The sequence below is a fragment of the Crocodylus siamensis genome, chromosome 6, assembly GCF_052110815.1.
Source record: "Crocodylus siamensis isolate JL-2025a chromosome 6, ASM5211081v1, whole genome shotgun sequence".
NCBI classification, from domain to species: domain Eukaryota; kingdom Metazoa; phylum Chordata; order Crocodylia; family Crocodylidae; genus Crocodylus; species Crocodylus siamensis.
Window position 1 is genome coordinate 23411863 of NC_143400.1, and position 21221 is coordinate 23433083.

A 21221-nucleotide genomic window follows, 5' to 3' on the forward strand; every position below is an offset into this window, starting at 1 on the left:
AGCAGGAATACCTTCCCCCACTGTACAGGAAGGAAACATTTTCCTCTCTGTGACAGCCCTACAAAGGCACATGGGATATGGGAACTATCACTTGAAGTGAACCCTCGCAGGGAACCTGAACAAAAGTTCCTTGAGGCACTGTGCCCCAAAGCACCTTCATCTAATAGCTGATTGAACGAGGGTTAATTGTTAGTGTGATCGGTCATTTTTAATAGAATGAATGTGTGTTGTATCACAGCTGTAGACCACTTTCAGGGGCCTGATCCCAGGAAAGATGTAGCTTGTGTGATACCAGATCCCTGTGTGATCCTCTTGATGTCCTTCCAGGATTCACTGGTCAGAGTGTTTTGCTGTATCAAAGATCACGCCGCCACCAGAGCACCAGGCCACCCTTGGCTTCTGTGATGAAGGCCACTGTTGTCTACCTCCTCCTTCTCCTCTCTGCTCTCCTGGCTGCAGGTGAGGGGCACCGTTCCCTAGTGCAACTTGTCTCTGTATGAAATGCCCAGTGCTGAGTTGGGGCTTCATTGCCCCACTGAAGTCAAGGAGGCCAAGTCCCCAGCAGCTCTCAGTGGCTCTGAGCTGTCCTGCAGGGATTCCTTTTAGTTCAGAGTCAAGGGACTGGGAGGTGACAGGGGAGTAGGGCTAGGTCTGGGGCTTCCAGTCCAAGCTTGGAGTCAGGAAGGGACCTGATCCTGATGGAGCTTTTTCTCTTCCCCTCTCCAGGGACCTGCCTGCAGTGTGAGGTTTGCTTAGGTCTAGGCATGAACTGCAGTGGCTCAATGCAGGAGTGCAATACTGGAGAAAATACCTGCTTCCATGCTCTGATAGAATCATCTACCAATGGTGAGTCTGATGTTTAAATGGCATTTGAATAAGAGCCAGGTTTGAGAGCCCAGGTCCCCTGGGTTCTCTCCCAGCTTTGAGAATGGAGTGGAGCCTGGGGGTTCAAGCAGGGAGAGCTGGGACCCCAGATGTCTGGGTTCTCTCCCCTCTTTTGGAGGGCAGTGGAGACCGGGGGCTCAGAGTTAGGAGAAGCAGGAGAGGTGGAATCCTGAACCCCTCGGTACTACTCTGGGGTCTGTGTGACCTCAGGTACATCCAAACTTCTTGCTTCTCCCTTTGTTTCCCGTCCAGGAGAGGATGTGGAAGGGACCTTCCCTGTTCAGAGCAGGGCTCAGGTGGAAATGCCAGAGGGGCTAATTTCCTGTCTTCTCCATTATAGGCCAACAGAAGTCCATCCAGGCTGTCAGGGGCTGCGTGACCTCCCGTGTCTGTGGATGGAGTCCAGCTATCTTTCATTCTGAAGTGAAATATAAGGTAGCCTTCATCTGCTGCACTGGGGACTCCTGCAGGACCACCTTCCCACAATGTAGGTATTCGTGTCCCTGCTCCCCTGGCCCTCAATTCCATTTCCTCCTGCCATGAGTCCACCTCCATCCTAGAGGAGAAGACACTTGGAGCCTGTCACAGGAAGCCAGGTGGTTCCTGTTACTTTAAGAGGAAAGTAGAGCTGACTGAGCTGGATGGGGTGGGGGGATTGCTAGTTGCTAATGAGCAGGCTGCCAGCAAGCAGAAAGACGGGTGGGTCCACATAGATGTCCACACTGGGAGGATAACCCCCATAGGGAGGGGAGACAGAGCATTTAACTGCATCACAGAAGACAAGGAAGCAGTCCAATTGTAAAAGGCTGATAAGCTAAGGCCTCATAGGGCAGGAGGGTCACCAGGGACAGGAGGGGGACTACTGCAAGCATCTTCCAAGTCACATGACCAGATGTGCAAGGCTTAGGAGAGACATAAAGTCAGGGCCTGAGAGCAGTTTGGCTCTGCAAGCTGAAGAGGTAAGGACTCTGGAGCTGGAAGGCTGAAGGAGACCACCTGGCTGATACGAGATGCCTTGAGCTCTGCAACCAAGATGCCCACAGCTTGCAGAGCAGTGATGCCCAGTATGGGTATGGAGCTTGGTGGTCTAGCCCAGCAGCTTCAGTTATGTTGAAACCCAGTGTGGGGAGAGTTTCATTACATCCAGGGTTTCCTGATTGCCTTGTGGTTTATACCGGTGGTTTGGGCGTGGAAGAAAGGGAACTGTGAGGAGGTAATGGCAGGGCACCAAAGGGGTGCATTGTGGGCTAACTCACTGTGTTTTGTATAGATACCCTGGCATTTTGAGCTTTTCTAGGGGCTTTGGTTTTGGTCACTGTAGGCTCCAGCATGAGGAACAGGCTGAATCCTTGAGACAGCCTAAGAGGGGAGTTGTAGCCTGATAGAATCATAGTAAGTTAGGATTGGAAGGGACCTCAGGAGGTCACATCTCATCCAACCCCCTGCTCAAAGCAGGGCCATCCCCAACTAGATCATCCCAGCCAAGGCTTTGACTAGCTGGGTTTTGAAAACCTCCAACGATATCTCTCTGGGTAGCCTGTTCCAGTACTTTAATATCCTCCTCATGAGAAAATTCTTCCTGATATCCAACCTAAACTTTCCTTGCTGCAACTGGAGACTGTTGCTCCTTATCATCTGCCACTGCTGAGAACAGTCCAGCTCCATCCTCTTTCAACCCCACCTTCAGATAGTTGCACCAGGGCTGGAGGCTTGCATCCAGAAGGACCACAGCCCCAGCAAGGGAGTGATTGTGCAGTGACAGCTGCAAGGCATGGGTGTGGTATAAGGGACGGTTGGAGGCATGCAATAAGTCCTAAAGTTGCAGAGTAATTAGACCACAGATCAGGAGGGGATGAGACCTTGCTCAGGGATCCCGAGGGCAGTCTCCCTTTTCTAAGTACTTACCTACATCAAAGTGTAGCAGGTGAGAAGGGGAGAGTGCTTAAAGGACTGAGGACACAGACCCCCAGGGGGCATCATGGCTACACCTGGGGTCTTCGCCTGTTCCAGTACCTCATTGCTTGGACCCTTCAGTCCCCATTGAGTCTCCTTGGGTCCCTGGGGTGGGTGGTATTCTACTTGGAGGTGGTTGGTTTCCCACTGATTGTGCCCCCAGCCGGATAAGAATTGGGGCTTCCACATGGCCCTCAGCATCTCTTCACTCCACAAACCCAGCTGCCCAGCCCCCAGCCTGCCCCATGGGCCTCACTGGGAAAGTCCCATGAGCTGAGTGCCCTCATTCTGTTCATTGCAGTGCCTGAAGATAGCTTCATCCCCAATGGGCTGTACTGCCCCTGTACACCAAAGGTGGAATCAAATTATTGCAATAATGCATGGTTGGCTTGCACTGAAGAGGAGTTTCAGTGCTTGAACTTCACAGAGACATTGAATTTTGGTAACTCCATGTCCTTCTTTCTCCTCCTGGGGTACAGCAGGGCTGGGGGTTTCTTAGGAGTCAGGCTGCTGGGGTCATGGAGGGTCTTAGAGGAGGGGAGTGGCAGTGACTGGATACAGTTATGGAAGTGTCTGTGGATCTCCTGATGCTGAACCCTCTCTTTTCCTGTCCTGAGGTCTCACCAAGGTCCAAAACTCCATCACCGGCTGTGCAACGCCATCAGCCTGCAACACTGAAGACATCAACAAAAAAATCTTGGAAAAACTTGGTTTCGGCATGGTCCAACACACGTGCACACAAGCCCTCAGATTGCAAAGCTCAGCTCCAGGGCACACCGGGCTTCTTCTCCCAGTCTTCATTGGGTTGATTCTAGCAAGGCTCCTTGCCTGAGCCTCAGTCCATGAGATGGCAACAGAGTCCTCAGTCCCTGCTCTGCAACCTCCCTGCCCTGGTGCCCTCCGCCTCCACACAGATTTGCTTCCATGATGTTGCATTCCTGGAAATAAAAGGAATGAGGAAAGAGACTTTCTGAGCTGCCTTGTCTCTATTTGCATTTTGGGGGTGGTATTTGCAGGAGGGGGAAGAGGATTCCAACAGGGGGGGCCCTTGAGGAGATCCTGAGATGCCTGGAGCCTCCTAGCAGTCCTAGTTGGCAGCACCAGCACGAGGAACCTCTTATGGGTTCCAGCCATAGCGGGTATCTCCCTGGCAGTGCCCCCTGCAGGAGGAGGTTTGGGATTGGCATCCAAAAATGGTTGATCATGGACTATCGGAACGGGAAAATTTTGGATGGATGAGGAGACAGGACCGAGATCCTGCCTCAGAGGAGGCTGCTGTGATGCTAGGTCCAGAACAAACTCTTATGCCTCTTGGCGCAGACATCAGAGGGTGGGGCACAGGGAGGGCCTTTCTCTCTAGGAATTAAAAGCCTTTCTCTCAATCAGGGTCTCCCTGAGGAGAAGACAGCCTAAATAGATTGACAGGGGAGAAGGGATTTGTAGGGAGAGTCTTTGCAATTCTCATGGCATTTTAGTGGGGGTGGGGACTGTGCCCAGCCTTGCTGGATAAGGAGGTATCTTCTGGTGAAGATCCTGTTCTGAGCCCCTTCCCCCACACCAGTGCCACAGCCCCAAATCTCCCCACTGCAGCCAGCCCCTGCCCAGTTTTTTTGGCCTCAACCCACTGCATTTATTTAATAGAATAAGAGGCAATGAGGGTTGAATGGCCCTCAGGAGTCACATCTAGTCCAACCTCATGCTCAAAGCAGGACCAGCCCCAGCTAGATCATCCCAGCCAGGGCTTTGTCAAGCCAGACCTTTAAAACTTGCAAGGATGAAGATTCCACCATCTCCCTAGGTACCCTTTCACTGCCCTCCTAGTGAGAGAGCTTTTCCTAATATCCAATCTTAACTTCCCTTGCTGCAACTGGAGGCGATTGCTTCTCATTCTGTCATCTGCCCCAGTGAGAACAGTTCAGCTCCAGCCTCACTGTGGTCCAACCACACTGCAGGGAGTTGAAGGTTGCTATGCAATCCCCCCTCAGTCTTCTCTTCTCCAGACTCAATAAGCCCAGTCATGAGCAACTTGTGCCTCCTGAGTCCTAAGAATCGGAGGGTGGTGCATGCACCAATACAAGGCCTCAAATGCCCCTACACTAATGCTCGTAGCATGGGGAATAAGCAGGAGGAACCCGCCCTCCGGATAGCTTGTACAAACCCAGACATAGCAGGGCTCACAGAAACCTGGTGGGATTCATCCCACGACTGGGTGGCTAACATTAGGGGCAACAGACTGTACAGGGGGATAGAGCGGGGAGGAAAGGCCCGTGTGGCGCTCTATGTCAAAGAGCAATACATGTCCTCAACTGATAGGATGGGGTCAGAGGAGGGGCAGGCTGAAGTGCTCTGGGTCAGGATACAGGGGGGTTGAGGGGAAAGGGACTTAATAATGGGGGTCTACTACAGACCACCCAACCAAGGGGAAGAGCTGGACCACAAATTCTCGGGCCAGCTTGTGGAGGCACTTATGGCAAGGGATGTACTCATCATGTGTGATCTAAAGTACCCGGACTTCTGCTGCGAGGAGCAATCAGCCAGGTCAAACTGCTCACGGGGGTTCCTTACTGAGACACAGGACCTCCATCTAACCCGGGAGGTCCACAGTCCCACCAGGGGGAATGCCCTCCTGGACCTGGTCCTGGCTACAGGTGATGACCTGGTGAGGGGACTCCAGGTCCTCGACCACCTGGGTGATAGTGATCGTCACCTGCTGGCATTCACCATCCAGTGCAGGGTGTCAAGGGCCTGCAGCAAGGCAGTAGCCCTTGACTTCAAGACGGCCAACTTCAATGAGTTGAGGAGATTAGTGGGAGAGGCACTGGAGGGTAGAGGAACTGGGTGTCCAAGATGACTGGTCGTTCCTTAAGGAGATGATACTCAGAGCCAAAGGGGTGACAGTCCCAACAAGGAGCAAGCAGGGCAAGAGTGCTCAAAAGCCCCCCTGGCTCACCAAGGGCATTTGGGAATGCCTGATTGCCAAAAAGGAGGTGTACACTGAGTGCAAGGGAGGGGCTATCAAAGATGAGTATACCTCCACTGCTCAGGTCTGTAGGGGGGCTGTTAGGAAAGCTAAGGCAGATACGGAGCTAGGGCTAGCATCAAGGATCAAGGACAACAAAAAGTCCTTTTTTAAATAAATAAGGAGTATGAAGAAGTCACTGAGACTGTGGATCCAGACTGGCGGTTCCCCATGGCTGCTGCAGCTGGAGGAGCTGCCAGGGAGCAAAAGTCAATCCTAGGTTTCACACAGTTCTGGGACACGAAACCAAAAGCAACAGGCCAACATGACCATTTCTCAGAAATAGAGAGGAGGAGTCACTGGCCAGGAGCCAGGGCTGGGTGTGTTTCCTTAGGGAGTATGAAGAAGGCACCGGGTAATGTGGGGCCCCTGCAGAATACACTTGGCAATCTGGTGGTAGCACCAGAGGAAAAGGCAGACCTTTTTAACAATTTCATTGCCTGCATTTTTTTGTGCAGGGACTGGGACTCCCCCACCGAGGTTCAGGATGGACTCAGGAGAGACTCTGCCATGCCTAGGATGAGGGAGGACTGAGTTAGGGAACCTCTGGAGGGGATGGATGTGTTCAAATCAGCAGGTCCATACACTCTCCACCCCAGGGTGCTGAGGGAATTGGGAGGGGTTATCGGGGGGCCCCTGGAATGGCTTTACGAGCACTTGTGGTGCTCTGGCCAGGTGCCAAACAACTGGAAGAAGGCCAACATGGTCCCCATTTTCTAAAAAGGAAGGAGGGAGGACCCGGGCAACTATAAGCCCGTTAGTCTTCAATCCTGGGGAAGCTGTTTGAGAAGATCATCCAGAAGCGCATCTGGGAAGGACCGGTAGGGGGGATGATGCTTAGGGGCAACCATCATGGGTTCACTGGGACAGGTCCTGTCAGACCAACCTGATTGCCTTCTATGATCAGGTCACAAATAATTGGATGCAGGTGTTGCAGTGGATGTAGTCTTCCTTGACTTCAGGAAGGCCTTTGGCGCTGTCTCCCACCCCATTCTCATTAAAAAGCTAGGTGACTGTGGCATTGATGCTTACACAGTCAGATGGATTGCAGATTGGCTAGGGGGCTGCACCCAGAGAGCGGTGGTGGATGGGTCATATTCGACCTGGAGGGATGTGGGCAGTGGGGTCCCCCAGGGCTCCATCCTGGGGCCTGCGCTGTTCAATTTCTTTATTAGCAACTTGGACGAGGGGGTGAAAAGTACCCTGTTTAAATTCGCTGACGATACCAAGATTTGGGGTGAGGTGGGCATGCTAGAAGAGAGGGACAAGATACAGCTGGACCTGGACAGGTTACAGGGGTGGGCAAATGAGAATAGGATGGTCTTAAAAAATGACAAGTGCAGGGTGCTGCGCCTAGGGAGGAAGAACCAGCAGCACACCTATAGGCTGGGGACTCCCTTCTGAAAAGCCCAGTGGTAGAAAGAGATCTTGGAGTCATTGTCAATTACAAAATGAACATGCCAATGTGAGGATGTGGTCAGCAGGGGTAACTACACCTTGTCATGCATCCACAGATGCACCTCAAGCAGGGCCAAGGAGGTGATCCTCCCCCTCTACGTGACACTGGTCAGGCCACAGTTAAGGTACTGTGTCCACCTCTGGGCGCCGCACTTCAGGAGGGATGTGGACAGCATCGAGAGGGTGCAGAGGAGGCCACTCGCGTGATCAGTGGGCAGCAGGGCAGGCCCTATAAGGAGAGGCGATGGGACCTGAACCTGTTCAGCTTTCACAAGAGAAGACTGAGAGGGGACCTGGTGGACACCTGTAAACTTACCGGGGGGACCAGTAGGGAATGGGAGAGACCCCGTTCACCTGAGCACCTCTGGAAGAAACAAGGAATAACGGTCACAAGCTGGCAGAGGGTAGGTTTAGACTAGATATCAGGAGGCGCTACTTCATGGTCAGGGCAGCTAGGGTCTGGAACCAACTTCCAAGGGAAGTGGTGCTGGCTCCTACCCTGGGGGGCTTTAAGAGGAGGCTTGATAATTACCTAGCTGGGGTCATATGAGCCCAGTATTCTCTCCTGCCCAGGGTAGGGGTCAGATTTGAAGATCTACTTAGGTCCCTTCTAACCCTACATCTATAAATCTATGAATCTATGAGTCAGGGGTCAGTGACTGGGGGGTGGTCCCCTGTGGCTGACTGGAGGCATGAGCTAGGCACCCTAAAGTGCCAGTGGTGCATCTCTTGGTGCCCCCACTCCCTGACCAGTGCTCATGGGGGGGTACCGGTGCTTCCGCCTGCCACCCCCTGCCCCATCACCTAAGCAGGGAGTGCTGGCTGTCAGAGGGTGCACCAGCACTCCTAGGGGTGCATGTACACCCCTATGCAACCCCATACATTGCCACTGAGCTCACTTCCCTCAGCCTCTCCTCACAAGTCATGTGGCTCAGCCCCCAAACCATTTTTGTTGTCCTCCGCTGGACTCTCTCCATTGTGTCCGCATCCTTTCTGTAGTGGGGGACCCAAACTGGACACAATATTTATTATCTCTTTATTGCAAGAAAAGGAAATGCATAGATTTTGCTTCTGAAACCTCTGCTTTGCTTTTGGCCTTGAGGGGAAAGCGAAGGGGCTTTTATGCTGGGAAAACTGATTCCAGCAGATGACTCTGGAGAAAAAAGGGAGATTTTGGTGCCCTGTAGTGGTGGGATTTGGAGCTCCAGAGTTCTGGAGAACCTCAGGGGGTGCGTGCATCTCACAGTCCACAAGAAGTATTTTCTTTTAGATCCATCACCACTGAGTCCTAGCCCTTCTTCCAATGCCAGAGCCCCATGTAGGAGAAGGAGACCTGGATTTCAGCCTGAAACAGAGCGATGGCTATCCTCTGAGATTTGTGGTGGAGAAAGGGACAAGACAGTGGTGTCCTGAAGTTGTACTGAGTTCCTGGAGGAAGCTTCTGAGGGTCTAAGGCCTGCTTCAGAGGCCACCTGAGGTACAGATAGCTGAGGCATGGGCTACTCCCATAGGACCCTACACCTGTTTTGGGCACTTGGGTGGCATAGGCATGTTTCTGTGATACTGAAGAGTCAGTCCACCATGGACCTCTCCAAGGAAGAAGAGCTGGTGGAAACAGGGAAGGAAATACTGAGGAAATTTTGGATGTGACATAGGCAGGGAGGAATCCAAAGCCTTCATTGTGGCTTGGGTGGAGTCTCCGCAGTGCCTGGAAAATCAGGCCCCAGGGTCTCCATTGTGCAGTATCTGACACCACAGGGGACCCCTTTGTCCATCCAGTTGTGAGTAGGACCCTCACAATGCAGGGCCTTGAAGGGGTGTGGCAAGATACAGTTGGCCATTAGCTCAAATTTCATGAATTTGCTCAGAAGACTCCTAAAAGTCATGTATATGAGGAAGTATGCTGGCTTCACAGGGATGCCTCAGGGACATTGGTCCATTGGCAACACCTGGGTGTGCCTGGTTTTTATTGGCCAAAGGCCAACACAAGTGATAAATATGAATGTCAGGTGGACACAATAGAAATACAACTATTACGCACACATATGGCTGAGATTTCTGAGCTATGTTACTCTAAGTACAAGGGTGGGGTATGGCATGTTAGAAAACCAGGGTCTGGTAACTAAGATGCCTGGGTTCTCTCCCAGCTCTGGGAGACCATTGACTTCTGGTGGTTGGAGCAGGGGAGGCCTGGGATCTCACCGTCCCTGGGAGTAGCTCTGGTAGAGTGAAGGCAGGGTGGAAGCCAGGACTCTCTGTTTTCATCTCCAGTTCAGCTTGGGGGGTAGTTTTGGCTGGATGGAGCAATAGGGATTAGGAGCCAAGACTTCAGGGTTTTCTCCCAGCTCTGGGATGGGGCTTGGTTCTCATGTTTGGCCCTGAAGTTACTGGATCCCAAGCCCCCCTGTGCTTTTTTTAAAGAGCAGCCCACAGGGCCTCTGCTGCCCACACTTTAGCCTGCTGCCCAGTAGAGAGAATAATAATAACACATAATGAAGGGAGAAAATACCTGTTCCCAAAATGCTTTCAGAACTAGCTCTCCCATCTAGTATGGAATACCAGACTGCCCCCTTTACATAGGGGAGGGTTACCTAGGTCCCTTGAAACCCTTTCCTAAGAGCCTAGGTTAAGAAAACCCTGCACTGGATACATCAGGCTGTTGTGTCTGGAGAGGTTGATTCTTTAAGGATGGTGGCATTGAGATGTCCCTGGAGCTGTGGCTTCCTGGAAGTGTGAGCCAGAAGAGGGTGCTAGACCAGACAACCATACTGCTTGTTAGGTGAAAGATGTAACCCTCTCTCCATGTGATAATCTCCTGGGTCCTTTTTTTCTTTCCTCTGGATTTGTGAGACTTTGTTCCCAGCTCTTAAACTGGGGGTGCTGCAGAGACATAGCAAACCCACAGCCTGGAGGGTTTTGCTCTTCCTCTTAAGGTCAAATTCATGCCAAATTTGTGGTCAGGAAGCATGTTTGTCAACCGGCATCAACTGCAGGGGTTTTACACTTCATTATTTCTCTCCTTATTTGTTTACCATGGTAACAGTGTTGTGCATCCATTCCTATCCCACACTAATGAAAGCTAGCTTGGTTTAGGTTTTGATGGCAAGCAAATAAGAACCATGGTATTGCCCGCACTGATGCAAAACTAAGCAAATATTGTACCTGCTGGGGTGTATGTGCCTTATGCCTGGGAGACAACCCCACCCATTGTTTGCAGGCAAAGGAAACCTGAAAGTTTGGTTTCCATCAAAAGGAGATCCTTCCACTCAAGTGACTCTCTGACATCAGAAGCCTTGACCCAGCCCTTTCTCAAAAGGCAAGAGCACTCAGAGGAGTCAAGGAGGACAGAGAGACAGGTCACCTCTCTCTTCTCCAGATCAGGATCCTCTCCATCTGCACTCCAGGAGCCCACCTCAAAGCTCTGGTCAGCACAACTTGGTGAGTGGCTTCTCTCTGGTCTTCTCATCATCTAATTAGGGTCTCCTGAGTGGGGAGTGGACCCAGGTGTCCTGGTAATGGAAGCTCCTTCCCAATCAGTGGATCCTACTTCCACTGAAGTGGGATCTACTGATTCCAGAGATGGAAACAAGTTGTCCTGGCTCCTAGCCCCATGGACAGTTCCTGGCTGGGGATGATCTAGGCACAGTGATGCCTATGTTCCACTGTGCATATCTCCCAGGCTTCTGCACCTTTCTGGTTGCACCCCCCCCCCCCACATACACTTTTTGCTTCATGTCTCGGGGGTGGGGAGGGTTAAGCCTCTCCCAAAGGCATTGGGTGTTGGCTGCAGCCTAAGCTGGTGGTGGTAACTTGACTGTGCCAATGCTTCTGTTGGGACCAATCCCAAAGAGTCTTGACTAGAAGGTCTTGCCCTTCCACTCAGAATCACACTGATTCCACATTTGGGGTCAGGAAGGAATTTCATAGATTTCATAGACATTAGGGCTGGAAGGGACCTCGGAAGATCATTGAGTCCAGCCCCCTGCCCAAAGGGCAGGATCATAGGATCCCAGTAAGATAAGCATTCAATTTGCTCTTGAAAGTGTTCAATGTAGGTGCTTGAATCACCTCCGATGGCAGACTGTTCCAGACCTTGGGGGCTCGGACAGTAAAGAAATTCTTCCTTATGTCCAGCCTGAAACGGTTTTGTAGTAGTTTATGACCGTTTGACCTCATCATCCCTTGAGGCATTCTGGTGAACAAATGTTCCCTCAGAAACTGGTGGTCACCCCTGATAAACTTATAGGTGGCCATCAGATCACCCCTGAGCCTGCGCTTTTCCAGGCCAAAGAGCCCCATGACTCTCCACCTGTTGTTGTAAGGTCTGTTTTCCTGACCTCTGATCATGCGCGTGGCTCTCCTCTGCACTCTCTCAAGCTTCTCAACATCCTTTTTGAATTGCAGAGCCCAAAACTGGACGCAGTACTCCAGCTGCGGCCTCACCAAGCTTGAGTACAAGGGGAGAATGACGTCCCGGGATTTGCTCGAGAAGCATCTATGGATGCACGCCAGCGTTTTGGTCACTTTACTAGCCGCAGCATCACACTGCAGGCTCATGTTCATCTTGTGGTCAATGATGACCCCCAAGTACCTCTCATCCGTAGTGCTAGCCAGCGTAGCACTGCCGAGCCTTTAAGGATGCTGCAGGTTTTTCCTCCCAAGGTGGAGGACCTTGCATTTTTCAATGTTAAACACCATCAGGTTCTCATCTGCCCATTTCCTGAGCCTGTCCATTTCCCCCTCCCCCGGTCAGAATTGGTAAAGATGGGGGGAGAGGCGTGTTACCTTCCTCTATAGTTGGAAGGGCATGGCCCTTCTCCGGGGACCTCCTCAGTGTATATCAACAACCTTCTACAGCATCAGGACATTAGCTGCTGTAGTGTCCTGTCTGACCTTTACCTATGGAAGGTTCTGGGTCAGGGGTGACTGGTTTTGCTAAGAAGTCAGACAGTGGATTTGTCTGGGATGGTTTGCATAGGGCTGATCCTGCCACAGGCAAGCGGTTGGGCTAGAAGTCACTTCCAGAGGTCCCCTCTGCCCCACTTCTTCAATTCTCTGGTTTGATGATCCCTGCCTCCCATGCAATCCTTTTGATCTTTTTCAGGATTCAACAGTCAGAGAGTTTTACTGTACTGAAGACCATCCCCAGTGTCCAGCCACCTTTGGCTCCTAGGATGAAGACTCCCGCCATCCTCCTCTTCCTCTCTGCCCTCCTGGTTGCAGGTGAGGGGCACCATTCCCTGCAGAAGCTTGTCCCTATATGAAAAGCCCAAGGGTGAGCTGGAGCTGGGGTAATTGCCCCATTTAAGTCCCAGGGGCCAAGTGCCCAGCATACCTCAGTGCCTCTGAGATGTCCTGCATGGACTCCTCTCAGTTCACGGTCAAGGGGCTACAGTGGGACTGGAAGGTGACTAGGTAGCGGGGCTAGGTCTAGGTCTTCATGTACAAGCCCTGGGTCAGGGAGGGGCCAGATCCTGATATAGCTTTTTCTCTTTTCTCCAGGGACCTGCCTGGATTGTGAGGTTTGCAGTAGTCCAGGCAACACCTGCAATGGTACAATGAAGACCTGCGCCTCTGGAGAAGACACATGCTTCCTTGCACTGACAGAAACACCAGGAGGCTATGGTGAGTCCAGTGTTTAAGCAGCAGTTGAATAAGAGCCAGGTTTGAAAGCCCAGGACCCTTGTGTCCTTTCCCAGCTCTGGGGAGGGAGTGTGGAGTCGGGGTAAGGGTAGGGAGATCTGGGAGGCCAGATGTCTGGGTTCTGCCCCCACCCGTGGAGGGCAGCGGGGCTGGGGGCTCAGAATAGGGGGAGCAGCAGAGGTGGAATCCTGGACCCCTGGGTGCTATGCCAGGGTCTCTGTGACCTCAGGTATGTCCCAGCTTCCTGCTTCTGCCTCCATTTCCCCCCTGGGAGAGGGTGTTCAGAGCAGGGCTCTGGGGTGGACATGTCAGAGGGGCTCAGCTCCTTCTTCTCCATTATAGGCTCACTGAAGCACATCCAGACTATAAAGGGCTGCGTGACTTCCCGTGTCTGTGGACAGAGTCTGGCCATCTTTAATTCTGGAGCAAAACTAAGGATAGCCCTCACTTGCTGCACTGGGGATTCCTGCAAGACTGCTTCTGCCCAGTGTACGTAACCATGTCACTGTCACCCCGCTCCTCAGCTCTATTTCCTCCTGCTTTTGATCCACCTCCATCCTGGAGCATAAATCACTCAAGGTCTGTTTGGTCCTCCAGCCCTGCCATGGGTGGCTCATTGAGTCTCACTGGGTCCCTAGGGTGGGTGGGATTCTGCTCAGGGTTAACTTGTGCCCTCAACTAATGTGCATCAGGGCAAGATTTGGGGTTCCCTGGTGCCCCAAAGCTCCCACAAGCTGACAGCCCTTGCTCTGTTCTTTGCAGTGCCTGCAGAAAACGTCATTCCCAATGGGCTGTACTGCCCCACCTGTACTGCACTGGGGAGTCCATATAGTTGCAATGCTGCAGTGTTGGCTTGCACTGGAGAGGAGAATCAATGCCTGAATGTCACTGGGTCATACAGTTCTGGTAACTCCATGTCCCTCTTCCTCCCCTGGGGTGCAGGATCATCTCTCTCCCTTCCCTTTCCTGACCCTAACAAAACAACTGACTGTCAAATCCCTGTTGCCCTTGGGGACCCCACCAGATTCTTCCCCAAGCTTTGTCCAGTCCAAGGGACCACCAGTCTTTCCCTTCCTTCATTTTGTCAGGGTGTATTCATCTGCCTGCTCAGAGCAGCCCCTTCTTGAAAGAACTCAAAGTCAAATCAGAGGGAAAATCTGTATCTTCCTTTGCCTGGTCATGGAAGTAAGGCAATGATGGTTGAAAGTTTCCTTAGCAGGCCACGGCAGACAGCCCGAGACACTGGTGCCCCTCGGCGGTGCCCCCTTTGATTACAGGGCCACAGTTCTTGGAGCTAGCACCATTGGAAAACTTTCAGTGGCTCTCTGAATAGTGATGCGGTGTCAAGCCTGTTCCAAAGAGCATTGAGGGCTGAGGGGGGGATCTAGCTGGCTCTGGATGGGGCCCAATGGATTTTACCAGAGGACACTTGAACCTTGTTGAAGTGGAAAAGGAAATGGGGGCATCAGGGCTGGGGCAGCAGAGCAGAATCAGGTGGCTGTGCTCTTGGATGGTTCTCGGGGGGGGGGGGGGAGGGGAAATAGCAGGGGCTGGACATAGAAATGGAAGTGCCTGTGGATCTCCTGACCCTGATTCCTCTGCTCTTTCCCATCTTGAGGTCCTGGAAATATTGCAACCCCTGTGATAAGCTGTGCAACTCCATCAGCCTGTGCCCTTGTAGATGCCCTTGGAGCTGGCAGCCAAAAAGTCTTTGAACTATTTCAATTCAACATCACCCAGCACACGTGCGGTCGAGCCCTCGGATTGGCCAGCTCATCCCCGGGACACTCCAGGCTTTTGCTCCCAGCCTTCAGTGGGCTCATCGTAGCAATGCTCCTTGCCTGAGCCTCAGCCTGTGGGATAGCAATGCAGTCCTGAGTCCCTGCTCTGCAACTGTCCTGCCCTGGCCTGGTGCCCTTGGGCTCCACACGGGTTTGCTTCTCTGATGTTTCATTCCAAGAAATAAAAGGAATGTGGAAAGAGACTTTTTGAGCTGCCTGATTACATTTGGGGAAAATGATATTTGCAGAATGGGGAAGGGGAGTGATTCCAGCAGGGGTCAGTCGGAGCCTGTAGATGGCAGGGAGAGGAGCTCCTAAGTAGGAAGGCTGCAGGAAGGGACTTTGGGGCTCTCCCTGAGAGACATCGCTTGTGGCGGGCCAGTAGGGGGCACTCCTGCGCTGAGCCACCCGCCTCGCTGCACCTGGCCGCCTACCAAGCTCCGAGTGCCTCCCCTGGGGTGCCTCATGTCTGGCTGACCCCTCCCTGGAGCACACCTGCAAGCCTGGGGTAACTGCTGCCACCACCCAGGGTCTAGGCATCGTACAGGCCCTGTGACCCCCACGTTACACAGGCCTTGTGGACATTGAAGGCACTTGACCCTCGGCCAGATCTTGGGGTGCTTCCTGAAGCACAGAAAATAGCCTCCCTTACTCAGCTGAGCCAAGGGAATAAGAAGACATGCCCATTCCCTCTCAAACATGTACCACAAAGCTTGTTATAGTGGATAGCTTTATTGGAGAGAGGGGGTAGGCTTGAGGAGGGGTACGAGTCAGAGAAGCATCAAAAGAATACCCAGAGCAAACAGAACTGGACCGATGGACATTTAAAATGCATCTAAATTACTGTAAGCTACCTGTCAAGTTAGGTTTCTGGTAATTTACTCACGTCAGCATCCCAGAAGTGGGTGAGGATTGCAGAGGTTCAATTTGCTGTGTAGAAGTCCCAACATGGCCCCTTCCTGGAGAGCCTCCCCCTTAAATAGTTCCCTTGACCTCACCTTCCCGACCCAATCAGGGGCAGGTGTTGCTTGAGGCCGACCAACCAATTTGAAAAGCAGCACACCTTGACCGGGACTCAAGCCCCTGCCCCCAGGTCATGATGCTAGGGCTCAGTACAGTGGAGGGTAGGTGACAGATCACATACACTGTAACTCAGGGCAACCGGCGTGACAGACAGGTGAGAAGAACGAAACAAGGGCGGCCTCCCTTCTACATGTAACCCTTCTGCTGGGCACCCATCAACAGCAACAAGGGCTGGGTTCAATTTTGGGATGCTAAATATATTTCATCTCAGCTCAAGTCCCCACCCTGACCACCACTAAATGAAAGACTAAGGTGTACAATAAAACCAATGGCCCTTCCCTGGCAAGCAAGATGAATACAACCCCCTGATTTATTACAGAGAACACAAAATACAGTCAAGAGAAAACACAATACCTCCCCAGTGCAAAGTATACCCTGTATCACCCCTACTCCTACTGGGGAGCCTTTGATCCCAGGCTCAGCTCTCCAAGAGTCGGGGAGTCTCCACCCAGAAGAGATCAGTCGCTGGGAATTTGGATGCGTTGTCTCCCTCACTGTCGCTGTCTGCTGGGGGACGCTGGGTTCCCTGTGATGGGAAGGGCCCTTGGGTGAATTGATGCGACTGCACTGATCTGCTGGGGAGTGTCAATCTCGGCTCCTGCCCTGGATTCTCATTTATGTGCCTTCACTGAGCTCCTGTGGAGCATCAGTCTTTGCTCTTGCCTGAGTGGCTGTGGGGGAGAGCCGCCAGCTCCTGCCTTGTATTCCCAGTCCAAACCCCACATGGCTACTTGACTCGAAACCCTGATGCTCTGTACCACTTGGGCTCGGGCTCCAGCAAGCATCCCAGCATTCCCCTTTCCCTCCACAGAGGCGACCCAGAGGAAAAAATGAGGAGTCTCCAACCCAGGTGCACTGAACCTTAAATAACTTTTCTGACTTCATCATTGGGCCCAATCAAGAAGCAGCATCATTGAAACACTGCTAATGCAGTCCAGTCGATTTAAAGGTGGTCAGTGCTCCTGGATCTGACCAAAGTCATTAAATTGGTTTTACAGGTCCTTTTGAGAAATCTTGAGATAAGGCACAATGAGAGTCCTAGAGGAGGCACAATATATGGTACAAACAAGATACACAGCAGCACGAAGCCAGAACACGCTTCATAGCACAAAATGACTTGTACATTTTGGGCTTGCTACATTCAGCAGGGAAGTAATGCCATCAGAGCCTGGGAGGTGAACAGAAAAGTGAGGGCACCCGGGGAAGATGAGTGGGTCAGAAGCCATGTGGCCACCAGGTGGGTCACTGCCACACCTCTGAGACATGGTCATGTTCCAGGGTCCTCCTCTATTTTCTGTGTTGTAGGCCTGCTCCTCTTCCACACTAAATGACAGCTGGCTACTTTCAGCTTCCATTGGCAAGATGACAGCCACGGCATTTTCCAGGTTCAGCAGACAGGAGGGGCAAACATCTCTTGTGAGGTGCACCTGCCTAATGCCTGGAAGCCAACCCAGCCTCTTCCCCGCAGGGGCAGGAGCTCATAACGTGTGGTTGCCGTGACAAGGAGAGTCTTCCATTCAAATTTCTCTCTTATCAGAGTCCCTGACACAGCCCATCCTCAGAATGAAAGAGAAAGCCAGACTGGCGCTTGGGTGAGTCAGAGAGGACAGAGAGCAAAGTCACCGGTCTCTTCTCCAGAGCGGGATTCTCTCCCTGTGCGCTCCAGGGACCCACCGCAAAGCCCTGGTGAGTGCAACTCGGTAAGTGGCTTTTCTCTGCTTGCATGATCTACTTAGGCTCTCCCAAGTGGGGAGTGGACCCAGGAGTCCTGGTTCTTGATCCTCCTTCCCAATCAGTAGATTCTGCTTCAGCTGAAGAGTCAGAGATGGAGACTACAAGTCCTGGCTCCCCACCCCATGGACAGCCACTAGTCAGGGAAGATCTAGGCATTGCAATGACAGTGTTCAACTGTGGGGTTTTTCCTGGCTTCTGGGCTTTCCTGGTTGCCCTCCCCCTTCCCCCTCCATTCCTGCTACATGTCAGGGTGTTTTTAAGCTTCACTTAGAGGCACTGGATGTTGGCTAGAGCCCAGGCTGGGGATGGCAACTGCACTGTACCAGTGCTCCTGTTGAGACAAAAGCCAGAGCATCCTGGCACAATGGTCTTGCTCCTCTGTTCAGGGTCAGACTGATGCCACATTTAGAGTTAGGAAGGAATTTTTCCCCCTAATCAGATCTGTCTGGACTGGGAGGGTGCTACCTTTCCTCTATTGGGGTGTGACTGGTTGCCTGAGATCTCTTCGATGCATATGAACAACCTTTTGCAGCAGCAGGACATTAGATGCTGTGATCTCCCAGCTTGACCTGTGGAAGGTTCTTGTTCTGGGTCAGGGTGACTGTCATTTTGCTAAGAGGTCAAATTGTGGATTTGTCTGGGATGGTTTGGACAGGGCTGATTCTGCCTCAGGCAGGGCGTTGGGTTAGAAGTGACGTCTGGAGTCGCCTTCCAGCCCCACTTCTCCAGTTGTATGATTTGATGACTCTGGCCCCCTGTGCAATCCTCTTGATCTCGTTCAGGATTTGGCATTAAGAGTGTCTGCTGTATCAAAGGACCTCCCCTGAGCCACCTTTTGCTCCTGTGATGAAGGTTCCTATCATCCTCCTCTTCCTCTCTACTCTCCTGGTTGCAGGTGAGAGGCACCATTACCTAGACAAGCTTGTCCCTGTATGAAATGCCCAAGCCTGAGCTGAGGCTGGCATCATTGCCCCCTGGAAGTCCCCAGGAGGTCTCAGTGGCTCTGGCTTGTCCTCCAGATCCCCAGCATGGCTAGCTCACCCCAGTTCAGGGTCTGGGGACTGAAGGGACTGGGAGCTGACTGGGAGTGGGGCTGGGCCTGGGCTTCCTGTCCAAGCCCTGGGTCAGGGAGGGGCCAGATCCTGATGGAGCATTTTGTCTTTACCTCTCCAGGGACCTGCCTGCAGTGTGAGGTTTGCAGTGGCAACACCTGCAATGGTACAATGAAGACCTGCGCCTCTGGAGAAGACACATGCTTCCTTGCACTGACAGAAACACCAGGAGGCTATGGTGAGTCCAGTGTTTAAGCAGCAGTTGAATAAGAGCCAGGTTTGAAAGCCCAGGACCCTTGTGTCCTTTCCCAGCTCTGGGGAGGGAGTGTGGAGTCGGGGTAAGGGTAGGGAGATCTGGGAGGCCAGATGTCTGGGTTCTGCCCCCACCCGTGGAGGGCAGCAGGGCTGGGGGCTCAGAATAGGGGGAGCAGCAGAGGTGGAATCCTGGACCCCTGGGTGCTATGCCAGGGTCTCTGTGACCTCAGGTATGTCCCAGCTTCCTGCTTCTGCCTCCATTTCCCCTCTGGGAGAGGGTGTTCAGAGCAGGGCTCTGGGGTGGACATGTCAGAGGGGCTCAGCTCCTTCTTCTCCATTATAGGCTCACTGAAGCACATCCAGACTATAAAGGGCTGCGTGACTTCCCGTGTCTGTGGACAGAGTCTGGCCATCTTTAATTCTGGAGCAAAACTAAGGATAGCCCTCACTTGCTGCACTGGGGATTCCTGCAAGACTGCTTCTGCCCAGTGTACGTAACCATGTCACTGTCACCCCGCTCCTCAGCTCTATTTCCTCCTGCTTTTGATCCACCTCCATCCTGGAGCATAAATCACTCAAGGTCTGTTTGGTCCTCCAGCCCTGCCATGGGTGGCTCATTGAGTCTCACTGGGTCCCTAGGGTGGGTGGGATTCTGCTCAGGGTTAACTTGTGCCCTCAACTAATGTGCATCAGGGCAAGATTTGGGGTTCCCTGGTGCCCCAAAGCTCCCACAAGCTGACAGCCCTTGCTCTGTTCTTTGCAGTGCCTGCAGAAAACGTCATTCCCAATGGGCTGTACTGCCCCACCTGTACTGCACTGGGGAGTCCATATAGTTGCAATGCTGCAGTGTTGGCTTGCACTGGAGAGGAGAATCAATGCCTGAATGTCACTGGGTCATACAGTTCTGGTAACTCCATGTCCCTCTTCCTCCCCTGGGGTGCAGGATCATCTCTCTCCCTTCCCTTTCCTGACCCTAACAAAACAACTGACTGTCAAATCCCTGTTGCCCTTGGGGACCCCACCAGATTCTTCCCCAAGCTTTGTCCAGTCCAAGGGACCACCAGTCTTTCCCTTCCTTCATTTTGTCAGGGTGTATTCATCTGCCTGCTCAGAGCAGCCCCTTCTTGAAAGAACTCAAAGTCAAATCAGAGGGAAAATCTGTATCTTCCTTTGCCTGGTCATGGAAGTAAGGCAATGATGGTTGAAAGTTTCCTTAGCAGGCCACGGCAGACAGCCCGAGACACTGGTGCCCCTCGGCGGTGCCCCCTTTGATTACAGGGCCACAGTTCTTGGAGCTAGCACCATTGGAAAACTTTCAGTGGCTCTCTGAATAGTGATGCGGTGTCAAGCCTGTTCCAAAGAGCATTGAGGGCTGAGGGGGGGATCTAGCTGGCTCTGGATGGGGCCCAATGGATTTTACCAGAGGACACTTGAACCTTGTTGAAGTGGAAAAGGAAATGGGGGCATCAGGGCTGGGGCAGCAGAGCAGAATCAGGTGGCTGTGGTCTTGGATGGTTCTCGGGGGGGGGGGGGGGGGGAGGGGAAATAGCAGGGGCTGGACATAGAAATGGAAGTGCCTGTGGATCTCCTGACCCTGATTCCTCTGCTCTTTCCCATCTTGAGGTCCTGGAAATATTGCAACCCCTGTGATAAGCTGTGCAACTCCATCAGCCTGTGCCCTTGTAGATGCCCTTGGAGTTGGCAGCCAAAAAGTCTTTGAACTATTTCAATTCAACATCACCCAGCACACGTGCGGTCGAGCCCTCGGATTGGCCAGCTCATCCCCGGGACACTCCAGGCTTTTGCTCCCAGCCTTCAGTGGGCTCATCGTAGCAATGCTCCTTGCCTGAGCCTCAGCCTGTGGGATAGCAATGCAGTCCTGAGTCCCTGCTCTGCAACTGTCCTGCCCTGGCCTGGCGCCCTTGGGCTCCACACGGGTTTGCTTCTCTGATGTTTCATTCCAAGAAATAAAAGGAATGTGGAAAGAGACTTTTTGAGCTGCCTGATTACATTTGGGGAAAATGATATTTGCAGAATGGGGAAGGGGAGTGATTCCAGCAGGGGTCAGTCGGAGCCTGTAGATGGCAGGGAGAGGAGCTCCTAAGTAGGAAGGCTGCAGGAAGGGACTTTGGGGCTCTCCCTGAGAGACATCGCTTGTGGCGGGCCAGTAGGGGGCACTCCTGCGCTGAGCCACCCGCCTCGCTGCACCTGGCCGCCTACCAAGCTCCGAGTGCCTCCCCTGGGGTGCCTCATGTCTGGCTGACCCCTCCCTGGAGCACACCTGCAAGCCTGGGGTAACTGCTGCCACCACCCAGGGTCTAGGCATCGTACAGGCCCTGTGACCCCCACGTTACACAG

The 21221-nt window shown here is 52.7% G+C and overlaps 3 protein-coding genes across 3 annotated transcripts; all 3 read left to right on the plus strand.

Annotated features, from left to right (window-relative positions):
- The first annotated feature begins 404 nt into the window (after nt 1-404).
- Nucleotides 405-3736, plus strand: LOC149861683 (phospholipase A2 inhibitor NAI-like). The gene is made up of 5 exons (XM_090053796.1): nt 405-459; nt 727-846; nt 1226-1372; nt 3140-3280; nt 3456-3736. Exons 1-5 carry the CDS (start codon nt 405-407, stop codon nt 3668-3670), a joined length of 678 nt encoding a protein of 225 aa, XP_089909922.1. The 3' UTR covers nt 3671-3736.
- Nucleotides 3737-12489: 8753 nt separating this feature from the next.
- LOC149861684 (phospholipase A2 inhibitor gamma subunit B-like) lies at nt 12490-14803 on the plus strand. Its single transcript, XM_090055977.1, has 5 exons — nt 12490-12538; nt 12818-12940; nt 13301-13447; nt 13721-13864; nt 14577-14803. The coding sequence occupies exons 1-5, from the start codon at nt 12490-12492 to the stop codon at nt 14801-14803; spliced, it is 690 nt and encodes a 229-aa protein (XP_089912103.1).
- Nucleotides 14804-18402: 3599 nt separating this feature from the next.
- On the plus strand, nt 18403-20713 carry LOC149861685 (phospholipase A2 inhibitor and Ly6/PLAUR domain-containing protein-like). The gene is made up of 5 exons (XM_090052747.1): nt 18403-18451; nt 18730-18846; nt 19207-19353; nt 19627-19770; nt 20487-20713. The coding sequence occupies exons 1-5, from the start codon at nt 18403-18405 to the stop codon at nt 20711-20713; spliced, it is 684 nt and encodes a 227-aa protein (XP_089908873.1).
- Nucleotides 20714-21221: the final 508 nt, after the last annotated feature.

Excerpts from the sequence above, each read along its gene's own strand:
- LOC149861685 (XM_090052747.1), top strand. The coding sequence starts at position 18,403 with ATGAAGGTTCCTATCATCCTCCTCTTCCTCTCTACTCTCCTGGTTGCA. Across the intron at positions 18,452-18,729 it reads CTCTACTCTCCTGGTTGCAG|GGACCTGCCTGCAGTGTGAG; the intron begins GTGAGAGGCACC and ends TTACCTCTCCAG. Across the intron at positions 19,771-20,486 it reads CACTGGGTCATACAGTTCTG|GTCCTGGAAATATTGCAACC; the intron begins GTAACTCCATGT and ends TCCCATCTTGAG.
- LOC149861683 (XM_090053796.1), top strand. The coding sequence starts at position 405 with ATGAAGGCCACTGTTGTCTACCTCCTCCTTCTCCTCTCTGCTCTCCTG. Across the intron at positions 460-726 it reads CTCTGCTCTCCTGGCTGCAG|GGACCTGCCTGCAGTGTGAG; the intron begins GTGAGGGGCACC and ends TCCCCTCTCCAG. Across the intron at positions 3,281-3,455 it reads CACAGAGACATTGAATTTTG|GTCTCACCAAGGTCCAAAAC; the intron begins GTAACTCCATGT and ends TCCTGTCCTGAG.
- LOC149861684 (XM_090055977.1), top strand. The coding sequence starts at position 12,490 with ATGAAGACTCCCGCCATCCTCCTCTTCCTCTCTGCCCTCCTGGTTGCA. Across the intron at positions 12,941-13,300 it reads AGAAACACCAGGAGGCTATG|GCTCACTGAAGCACATCCAG; the intron begins GTGAGTCCAGTG and ends TCTCCATTATAG. Across the intron at positions 13,448-13,720 it reads CAAGACTGCTTCTGCCCAGT|TGCCTGCAGAAAACGTCATT; the intron begins GTACGTAACCAT and ends TGTTCTTTGCAG.